This window comes from Moschus berezovskii, chromosome 13, assembly GCF_049115385.1.
Source record: "Moschus berezovskii isolate FMDL1 chromosome 13, NW_MosBer_1.0, whole genome shotgun sequence".
NCBI classification, from domain to species: Eukaryota; Metazoa; Chordata; class Mammalia; order Artiodactyla; family Moschidae; genus Moschus; species Moschus berezovskii.
Window position 1 is genome coordinate 51,011,838 of NC_142472.1, and position 11,544 is coordinate 51,023,381.

Here is an 11,544-nt window from a genome sequence, read left to right on the forward strand (position 1 = left end):
GTCTTTCCTTCTCATTAAAAACCAGCCAGGATTATTCCTGTAAGGTCTGAGGATGTCCTTGAGCCAGCTTTTCTCTGCACACCATAGAACGTAACTGTTATATCTGAAATACAGGCACCTTCACTGTTACCATGCGACCCTCTGCCCAGGGCGGGTGCCCAGTCTACACTGCCGCCAGCCTCAAAGAATCCCCTCAGTCTACCCACAACACAGGTCATGCGTCTCACTTCTGTCAAGCCAGCGCATGCAGTCTGTCTGAAGTGTTCAGTTCAGTTCAGTGGCTCAGTGGTGTTTGACTCTTTGCGACCCCATGGACTGCAGCACGCTAGGCTTCCCTGTCCTTCCCCAACTCCCGCAAACTCATATCCATTGTGTTGGTGATGCCATCCAACCATCTCATCCTGTTTTCCCCTTCTCCTCCCACCTTCAACCTTTCCCAGCATTAGGGTCTTTTCAAGTGAGTCAGTTCTTCGCATCACGTGGCCAAAGTATTGGAGCTTCTGCTTCAGCATCAGTCCTTCTAATGAATATACAGGACTGATCTCCTTTAAGATGGACTGGTTGGATCTCCACGCAGTCCAAGGGACTCAAGAGTCTTCTCCAACACCACAGTTCAAAAGCATCTTCAGGGTTCAACTTTCTTTAAAGTCCAACTCTCTCTTCAGGGTTCAACTTTCTTTAAAGTCCAACTCTCACATCCATACATGACTACTGGAAAGACCATAGCTTTGACTAGACTGACCTTTGTTGGCAAAGGAACGTCTCTGTTTTTTAATATGCTATCTAGGTTGGTCATAACTTTTCCTCCTGAAAAACCAGTCCCTGTGGTTTTAGCGCGTCCGGGTCAGTCCTGCGCTCCAGAGCCTTCGGTTTTGACCGGCCTCCTGGACTTCTTCATTTTAAAGCACCTTTCCAACTCTTTCCCCCAGTTCCCACTGTGCTTTTCTCTAGGAGTCCAGGGACGCTCTGGACACCAGGTTTCCAGCCGCCACACGCCTCTCGGTCGTCTCCTCCCAGTCGGCTTCCCTCTCTCAAGTTTTGTTTTGCTTTTCCTCATTTTAATCTTATCGGAGAAGGCAATGGCAAGCTACTCCAGTACTCTTGCCTAGAAAATCGCATGGACAGAGGAGCCTGGTGGGCTGCAGTCCATGGGGTCGCTACTAGAAGGACACGACTGAGCGACTTCACTTTCACTTTCCACTTTCACACATTGGAGAAGGAAATGGCAACCCACTCCAGTGTTCTTGCCTGGAGAATCCCAGGGATGGGGGAGCCTGGTGGGCTTCCGTCTGTGGGGTCACACAGAGTAGGACACGACTGAAGTGACTTAGCAGCATTTTAATCTAATCAGGTCTACCCGCCTTTTCCGGTTAGCGATTGTAGTACACACAACAGCGCCCCCGCCTCCACCCTGAGGGCCGCCCACTGCAATTCCGAGCGCGCGCTCATTCCTAGCTTCCGCAGTCCCGCGTCCCCGTCCCTCAGGCCGTCCCTCTTCAGCGCCCCGCCCGCTGCGCCAGTGCCCGCCCCTTCCCAGGAGGCAACGCGCAGGCGCGCCTGCCGGCTAGAGCTTAGCAAAGCTAGTGCGCCTGCGCTGAGAGACGCCCCGCCCTCGCGCCGGTAATATATAAAACGTCGAGCATCTCCTCGCGAGAGGCTTGGTTCTCATGCTCGCTGCCGGGGTCGGAGGTCAGAGCGAGCGTTTCGCGGGCCGGAGAAGGAAGATGGCGGTGGAGTCGCGCGTTACCCAGGAGGAAATTAAGAAGGAGCCGGAGAAGCCCATCGATCGGGAGAAGGTGCGGGTCCGGAGAGATGCAGGGATCCCTGGGGAGGTGGGGCGGCAGTGCGGGGTCCGAGGGAAGGGTCGGGGCAGCGCGTGCAGCCTCCTGGCTCCTGTTTGTCCCGCCCCCAGACCTGCCCGCTGCTCCTGCGCGTCTTCACCACCAACAACGGCCGCCACCACCGCATGGACGAGTTCTCCCGCGGAAACGTGCCGTCCAGCGAGCTGCAGATCTACACTTGGTGAGTCAGGGGGCCGGGGGCCCGCCTGCCGCCTTCGGGCCCTCCTCGGCTAGGGGCCTCTGGAGGCTGCTCGCGGGAAGTCGAGATTCGGTGATGAAACGGTGTTAACTCGTCTTGTGTCGCTTTGACCGCTCACGTTGAAACTTCTGGGTTGTAAAGAGTTGACCCAGGACTGCTGTCACTGTTGTGGCTGCTGGGTACGGAAGTGACACGGTCGTCCAGTGCCGCAGCGGCTACCAAGGGGCTCTTGGTAGAAGGTTGCGCTAGAATAATTTGGGGAGGGGAGTGGTGATGTTGGGTGATACTCGTCGACCTCACAGAGCGCGTGTGCTAATATTAAGCTTTTGGTGCTCCAGCTTCAAAACAACGAAACCGGGTGGATTTTGATGTGTTTACCGAGGGTCTGCCCCGAATGTTTGTGTACCTTCCCTACCCACGTCTGACTGGGGCCGTTACGTACAGCAAGCCGTATGCAGTTCCTTGGTTTGACGTTACAGTGGCTTTATAGTAGCAGTAAAAGGTGTATAATTTTTTAAAATATGCCTAATGTAAAGTATGTGACATTTGTCATTTTAATTGTTTCGGGGTACATTTCGGTGCAACCATTACTGTCTGTTTTCAAAACTTTCAAATTCCCTACAACAGGAGGTCTGTACCCAGTAGGCAATAATAATGGGAATTCATTTCCCCTGGTCGCCACTACGTATCTATATGAATCTGCGTCTTATAAGTATTTCATATAAGTGCTCTCATATGGTATTTGTCTTGTGTCTGACTTATTTCAGTTATAATCAAGGTTTATTGATGATTAAGGATGTGAAAAAACGTGATTCTTTTTTTACGACTGACTGAATAACGTTTCATTGGAAGGCTTTGCTACCTCGTCTGTCCACTTGTCTGTTGGTGAACACCGAGGGATTGGTTCCACCTTTCAGCTAAATTTATGTAATATGATTCTAGTTCAGTATTATTCCAGGAAAACAGTTCAGGAAGGTCGGTTTAACTTACAGAGAAGAACCTTTATTAACAGATTGATGAACACTTCTGTTCAGATTAGTCTATATTTCCTCCAATAAATTAAGAGTTCCTATTTGCCAGATACTTGCTTTGAATGAAGAGTATAAAGAGGGTTCCACCCCATCTCTAGAGTAAACTCAATCTCCAAAAGAAAGCAGATGGAATAAATGCTAAGACTTTAGGGTGGAGACACACCTATTGTGCCACACTCTCTACTCTCAATCAAGGAAAAAAAAAAACTTACAAAAAATTAAACTGCAACCAAACAAGACAACCTTATCTTACACCTCAAAATGGTGGCCAAAGACAGACTGGATGTTGGTAAGGGACAGAACAGAGCCCTGCTGTCATTCCAGAAGCAGCAATGAGGGAAGATTGGGGATTCTCAGTTTGTAGAAATAGATTGAGGGGCCAAAGTAGGTGGCCTTGAGATAAGTCCAGGAAAGAGGAGTGAGGAGCCCAGCAGAAGCTAGTTGAATTGGCTAGTCCAAGGCACTGTGTGGAGCTGGGGAACACCCCACCCCAGGAGTGATAGATCTTGTGCTTTTGTGGTCACTAAACAGGTTACTGGAAGAGAATTATCTCGATCACTGAAATAGGGTTCAGTGAGAAAAACAGACCAATGAGAGATAGAGCAAGAAGTGGCTCACATAGTTGTGGGGACTGCCTAGCATAAGCTGTTGGAATTTCTTCAGGGAAGTCTTAGGTCCAGTATGAAGCCTTTCCAACTGATTGAATGAGGCCCACTGATAGATTGAGGTTTACTCAGATCATCTTGGATAATCACTTTAAAGTCAACTGATTATAGATTTTTGATCTCATCTCCAAAACACCTACCTTAGTGTTTGTTTGTTTGAATAATTAGGAGCTGTAGCTTCCTAAATTGACAAAAAAACTGACCCTTACAGTCACCAGGAACTCTTGCAGAGATTTGAATAATGAGAGGTTAAGTATAGCCTGATGATGGGGATGGAGAAAAAAAATAGATTGATCTGTCTTTTGGCTGCGCTTCAAGACTTGCAGGATCTTAGTTTCCCAAGCAGGGATGGAAACCTGTGCCCCCTGCAGTGGAATCCCAGAGTCAACCTCAGGACCACCAGGGAAGTCCTACTTGATCTGTCTTTAGAAGGTAGAAACAACAGGCCAGAGATGGGAAGAACTTTACCAGTCTTAAGTTTGTGACCTGGGCATCTAAGAGGGTGACGGTCATATGAGAAGAAGGGCATGTTTGGGGGACATTGTAGAGTTGTTTCGGGTGTATTGAGAAGGATTCAGCAGCAGTAGAGAAGGAAAGGTGATGTGATCATTGTGGCCTGTTTACTCTCAGTGCAGCTGAAGCCATGGTTTTTTACCTGAGTGTGATGTAGTGGAGATGGTGTAAATAGGGAACTGAGTTTAAATAGATGACTTCTTGGGTGTTTGATTGCCTGCTCGATGCCTTAGGGCTCTTCACTGGTGCCTTGCATCCTGGGTCACTGTATAGCACCTTTGGACAGTGCTGCTGCCAAGTTCCTTTTCCTCCATTTCATGTTCAGATGTCAGGGAAGAAGACAGTTCAAAAACTTAGACTGTTGCTCCTAATACCTGATGCTTATATTTTAGAACATTTTTCCAGATTGTGTCATATTGGCTCAAGGTCTATATAAAGTTCTCAGTTCAAATAGAAATTGGCAGGGCAGGAATATATATTGTGAAAGGAGCCTATGCTTAGCCTTGAAAATTCCATGTGCTTTGTTGGCTTTTCCATCTATTGCAGAACTCATCAGAACATTCAATCTTAGAAAGAAAAACAATGCACAGTCTTTATGAAAATGGTTTCCAGACACATTGATTCTAAGATGCATTCCAATTTCGGAGATGCTAAACTGTAGAAAAGTATGCATCTGAAATAATGAAAAACAGTTAATTTGAGAATTTGGATTAATTTGGACTAGTTATCCTTAAGTGGATAAATCACTAGGTCAGTGAGATGTTGCATAGCAGCAAAGGTAGTGGGGTAATTCTGAAGTCCTTTTAGCACACTACCAGTCTAGTCTACCTTCATTCATGAAAGTTTCAAACACTGAGGCTGATAAGGGGAAATAGTATTTGGGGGCAAAGAGTATTATTCAGTTCAGTTCAGTCGCTCAGTCATGTCCGACTCTTTGCGACCCCATGAATCACAGCACGCCAGGCCTAGGTGCTTTAAAAGTAAGTCAGTTGTGAGACCTTGACAGTTTCTAACAAAGTTGCAATTGAGACACATGTGACTTAATCATTGTATGTCAGTATCCTTGTTACATTTTTGCTGATTGTCTTTTTTTCCTTAAAAAATTCAGGATGGATGCAACCTTGAAAGAATTGACTAGTTTAGTAAAAGAAGTCTACCCAGAAGCCAGAAAAAAAGGCACACACTTCAATTTTGCAATTGTTTTTACGGATCTTAAAAGGCCTGGCTATCGGTAGGTAACTTTTCATTTTTAATTCCTTATAATCTCTTTGATTTCAGTATGTTTTAGCTGCTAGGGATAATCCATATTGTCTTACTATCTAGTTTAGATTATTATGTATTACATTTTTATTGTGTTCTAACATCATGGAGCAAATCCGGCACCACATTCACTTTTTAGGACACACACAGTGTCATTGCTTAGCCACCCTGTAACAGTTGATCTCCTTTCCTGCAGAGTGAAGGAGATTGGCAGCACCATGTCTGGGAGAAAGGGGACTGATGACTCCATGACCCTGCAGTCGCAGAAGTTCCAAATAGGAGACTATCTGGACATAGCGATCACCCCTCCAAATCGGGCACCACCTTCTTCAGGACGCATGAGACCCTATTAAATTGTACTTGCCTTTTCTTGAATTTATTTTCCAGTCAGTTATGTAAAATAAACTTTCACTTCTTCCTCCCCTCCTTATTGCCATTAAGCCTTTAAACTCTATAAACAAATTGTAATGCATCTATTTAGGAAATAGATTTGGCTTTGCTATGGTATATTAATAGAAAGTCCGTATGTTCCAAGTTCATCTGTAAAATATGAAAAGTGCTCTTAGCATTCTATGTAAAACTATTGTTAAATATATGTTGCAATCATCCTGAGTGTGAAAGTTAATGGGGCCTGGGTTTGGGGTTTAATATAGTATTGGTTGTTTTTGCTAAATAATGGAGTTGCTATGTTTTGGCCCAAATGGGGCAGAGCAAGAAAGCCATATTATATTAAATGGAACAGGGGTTTGTCACCTAGAAGCTTGTATGGACTTGGGAAGAGGACCTGTGAGAATGAGGCAGTGTAGCTGGAGTGTTTTGGAATAGTCTGAGCTGAGGCAAGTTGAAGCAGCTGTCTGTGTTTGAAGAGAAGTGGCCTGCCTGAATCAGGGTGTGATGACAAGTTAGAGAAAAGGTGCCACAGTGAGGCCTTTTATGCTTTAAAAATGGGGAAAATAGCATTTTGAGGGCAGGAAGTGGTATAGAGGAACAAGGGTTAGAACTTAGGATATGGATAGATTTACCTTGAAGATCTGAAAATGCAGGGAGAATGAAAGAGGAAACTTGAGAGCATGGGAGAAGGTCTGGGATGAGGTCAAGCTGAGTAAGCAGGGGGTGTTCACACACCCTTTTCAGTGCTGGGGCTGACTCATGTCTGATTTGAGGCAGTATACAGAGTGGTTTTTTAAAACCAGGTGGGCTGAACATTTAAATCCTGGTTATGCTAGGAGCACCTTGGACAAGTTATCTGAATTTGTTTGTGTTTAAAATTTGTAAAATAGAAGTGAGAGCCTACAGGACTGTGAAGACTAATAACAAAGTTAGCCATGAAGTAGGACTTTATAAAACATAAACAGAATGGGCGCCATCTCGTCCACAGAAGTTACAGTCTCAGTGTGCAGTTATGTGATTAAGGCCTATTACCTTCATTCTGTTGCATAGAAAACTTTGAAACTGTGTATCCCAAAATTAAAATATATATATTACTAGCAAAGTAAGATTGTAGTATTTTGATCTTATAGACAAAAGCAGCCTTGGAAACCTAACACTTGTAGGATTGGGGTCAGTCAGCCAGCAGGTGACAGTCGTGGGCCTGGAGCCCAGACCTAGGGCCTCTTTTCCACTGAAGTTTGCCCCAAACCCCTCAATGCTTTTATTCATTTGGACCAGCTAGGCTTGAGCTCCATAAGTCATAAAATTAACTTAAACCTGATATTTTGGAGAAGAGGAACCATGATTAATTACCATCCTGTTTGTGGAGAAGAAACAATGTACTCTGCAGATCAAGACAGAAAGTCAATACGGGACTTCCCAAGCCAACTTTTCATAACGATGGGAACTCCTCTAGTGGGGCTTTCCTGTAATTATTCCAGATTACTCTCCTACTGGAGAAGGAAATGGCAACCCACTCCAGTGTTCTTGCCTGGAGAATCTCAGGGACGGGGGAGCCTGGTGGGCTGCCATCTATGGGGTCGCACAGAGTCATACACGATTGAAGCGACTTAGCAGCAGCAGCACTCTCCTACTGGCTGAAAATAAAGTGGCTTATTTGCTTTGTTTCAACATTGATTTTTTTTTTTTTTAGGTAAAATTTGTATATAATGATATATTAGTTTCAGGTATACAGCATAATTCATTATTTGTATACACTACAAACCGATGACAAGCCTAGTTACAATATGTTGACCCCCTTTACCCTTCCTGCCCACCCCTCACCATTGATGACCAATCTGCTCTCTGTATTTATGAGTTGGGTCTTGTTGGGTTTTCTCTTTTAGACTCTACATGTAAGTGAGAGCATGTGGTATTTCTCTAATATCACTCAGCATAAGCCATCCATGTTGCTAATGGCAAGACTTCATTTTTTTGGCTGACTAATATTCCATTGTGTATGTGTGTGTATGCATATCTGTTGCACAATTTTTTATCCATCCACCCACCCATGGACACTTAGTTATTTCCATACTATGGATAGTGTATCAATAAATAAGGCTGTAGTGAACAGGTGGGTGCAGACAGCTTTTCTTCAGCCAACACATATCTCTTGTCTTTTTGATGGTACCATGCTGAGTTACATGTGTAACAGGTGAGTTGTTCATCTCTGTGGTTTTGATTTGTATTTCCCTGATCAGCACTATTGAGCACCGTTCCATTTATCTGTTGGCTACCTGTGTGTCCCAACATGGAATTTTTCCTTTAAAGGTTTTGATCTTCCACTAAAAGTACGGTTAAACAATACCTAGTGAATTTATCATTGAATATAATGCTGAGACTCAAGACTTGTACTTAGCCCTTATTTACCTCTGGCTGTCCAAGTATGGCTTTGAGGTAGTAACTGAGCTGTCTCATGGTCCCTGACAGCACTGTGCTCGGCCTTCAGTATCCTGACTGTCTCATGGTTTTGTGGTTTCCCATCGTGGGGTGAACTAGAGAATGCTCATTGCCTGTGATAGCTTTTCAGTTTTCTCACAGGGTTTAGGAGATTGGCAGGGCTTCTTCAATGGCTCAGTGGGTAAAGAATCTGCCTCCCAATGCAGGAGATGCATGTTGGATTCCAAGATCCCCTGGAGAAGGAATTGGCCACCCACTCCAGTGTTCTTGCCTGAAGAATCCCATGGACAGAGGAGCCTGGCAGGGGACCCATGGGATTGTACAGAGTTGGACACAGCTGAGCACAGGAGCTTGGCATCCTGAGTTCCTTACCTCAGTAGGACTCAGTCAGTGCTGAGTTTATACTTACATTTTCATGCTCATAGTCATTGGCTAAGATAATGTTTTAGATACCAACTCTGTGTGTGTGCCTATAGGGGTAGCTGTGAAGGGGAAAGAAAGCAGTTAAAACTGTTAGGCAAACTCTGTTACTCTTAAATAGAGCTGAACTCAGCCTGTTTCTATTCTATCACAAATTCCAAACTTACTTTTAGTGTGACCAAGCAGTTATAATGTGAGTGCTGAGTGGTGCCTAATCTCTTTCACCTTCAGCTCTGAGGTGCAGGCAGTGGCTATATCTTCACTTCAGCTGAAATGGAAGCCTGCTTCAAATAACAGTTCACAATGTGGGCTGTGAAGCGAGGAAGCCACCAATGGATGACTGGAAACATGTTGCCAGAAATAGTGTGCTGTTCTGTTTGGCTCCCTTCAGGCTGGCATCCGCCAAGCTCCACCGGTCCTGTTCTGGCAGTGAATCGATTGTCTATGAAGACTCTGCCAAGGGATGTCATCTGGAGCATGTGGACCTGGTTCAGTCTTTGTACAAACCAAAATGCCTTTTTTAAAGAAATAATATGGTCATGGCTTGCGGTTTTAGTATCAGAGCAGCCAGTGAGGTCTCTGTGTCCTTGTGTGTATTTTATTGCTTAGATAGTTTAGTTGCTCAGTCGTGTCCAACTCTTTGTGACCCCATGGACTGGAGCCTTCCAGGCTCCTCTGTCCGTGGAATTTCCCAGGCAAAAATTCTGGAGTGGGTTGCCATTTCCTTCTCCAGGGGATCTTCTTGACCCAGGGATCAAACCAGGGTCTCCTGCACTGGCAGGTGGCTTCTTCTACTGCTGAGCCACTGGGGAAGCACTATTGCTTAAACAAGTTGTTCTTAAAATTTTCTGTAGTTTCTTCGAATCTATAATGGAACAACCTTGAACAAAGTGTTTATTTTGCTAGGATTAATCATGAACTAGCTAGGCAACTATTCTATGAGGGCAGTTATTGATTCCCATTCCCCAGTAATCCCTAGGAGGGATAAGTTAAAACCTATCCCTGGTGGCTTAGATGGTAAACAATCTGCCTGCAATGCAGGAGACCTGGGTTCCATCCTGGTTGGGAAGATCCCCTGAAGAATGGAATGGCAACTCACTTCACTATTGTTGTCTGGAGAACTCCATGGACAGAGCCTGGTGGGCTATAGTCTATGGATCATAAAGAGTCAGACACGACTGAGGAACTAACACATACATACAAAAAGCAATTTTAATACTAAATACCAAAATAATTTTAAGAAAAACCTGTCAGCCTGGGAATGTGAGGAGTTCATTGTATAAGGGTGTCCTAATCACACGGGGCCTGGCGTGCTGTGATTCATGGGGTTGCGGAGAGTCGGACACGACTGAGCGGCTGAACTGAACTGAACTGAATCACACACCCACCTCACAAGGTTGTTGGGAAGAGCCAGGGAAAGGGGCCTAGAGGAGGGCCTGGTAGAGAGCGGCTGTTCAGTAAATAGCTGTTTAAAACACAAGATAAAAGGTGTCTGTAGCCCCTCCCTTGCTTTGTGCCCTCAGTTGCCAGAATTTCCTACTCCACAGGCTCGCAGGCCAGCCCAGCTATAACCAACTCCTGAGACAGTGTCATGGATAGGATAAAATTAAAAAACAATTTAAACTGAATCCAAAGAACCATGAGGCACTTTCAAAATCTGCATACATTATTGATAAAGCTGTCAGAAATTGTAACTAACTCTTTGCACACTTCCAGGGAAAAAGTATGTGGAATGAATGCCTATTACACACCAGGTACCCTAGGCCTGGGGTGCAGGAAAACCTGACCTGCAGGTCCTTCCTCAGAAAGCCTTTGTCTGGTGACAGAAGGCGTAAGTGCTGATGATCACAGGTGGATAGAAGGGGCTGAGAGAGAGGGGTTATGCTGAAGAGGGCAGGTGAGCTTGTTCAGCGTCCACAGGGGTTGCGTTTAGGCTCCCAGTAGATTAAGGGTGTGGTGTGAACAAAGGCACTGAAGCATCAGGTGCTTTCCCGGAGTTTGGCTGGAGATGAAGGTGAGGAGGTGGGGGCATGCTGGAGAATGGAGGGGAAGGGGTACACCCCAGGTGCAGTCAGCAGGGCCTGGGGAGGGAAATGGGACATGGAAAGAAAAGTCCATTATTAAGGCCTCAGCATTCTCACTCATCTGCCAAATGGAAATGCTAGCACCTATTCGCTAAGAGTTACTTTTAAAGAATTCAGTGGGTTGACAAATGTAATGAATGTACCATGCCTGGCTCAGTTAGGACCTTCCAGGCTGGCAGGTGTCAGTGTAACAGTGAACAAGGGAGTCAATGAGCTCCTTGTCCCCACTGAGCTTTGGTTCGGTGGGGCAAGGAACATTCTGTCACAGATTCTATCAAGTTCTATAAAGGATGAGAATGGGGTGCTGACTGGGAAAATGGTTAAAATCTTTGATAGAATGACTTTTGAGACCTGAAGCAAATAAACCAACACTGGTAAGAGTTTCATGTAACAAGGAAACAGGGGTGCAGGGTGGGGGTGGAAGATGGATTTATGAACCACTTATCTGAAGAGGTGGAGTCACAAGTCTCCTGTGGGAGCTTCAGCAGCAGCCCCTCCTCAGGCGGGCTCGCCCTTTGCAGCTGTGAGTGTTTGTCTCAGCACACCCAGAAAAGCATGCTGCTCTTCCCGGAAGTTCCCCCAAAGGCCCAGAACTGGCTCTTAGACCTCACGTCAGTCATGTGCCTAGCCCTGACCTGTGTGGTCAGGGACTGTGGCCCTGCTTGTTAGACCTTGGAGCTGGGCTATGAGTTCAAGGAAAAG

General features: G+C 45.5%; 1 protein-coding gene across 1 annotated transcript; it reads left to right on the plus strand.

The window, feature by feature from the left end:
- The first annotated feature begins 1,637 nt into the window (after positions 1-1,637).
- On the plus strand, positions 1,638-6,117 carry SAP18 (Sin3A associated protein 18). Its single transcript, XM_055426398.2, has 4 exons — positions 1,638-1,796; positions 1,913-2,022; positions 5,358-5,480; positions 5,706-6,117. Exons 1-4 carry the CDS (start codon positions 1,668-1,670, stop codon positions 5,860-5,862), a joined length of 519 nt encoding a protein of 172 aa, XP_055282373.1. The 5' UTR covers positions 1,638-1,667; the 3' UTR covers positions 5,863-6,117.
- The last annotated feature ends 5,427 nt before the right edge of the window (positions 6,118-11,544 follow it).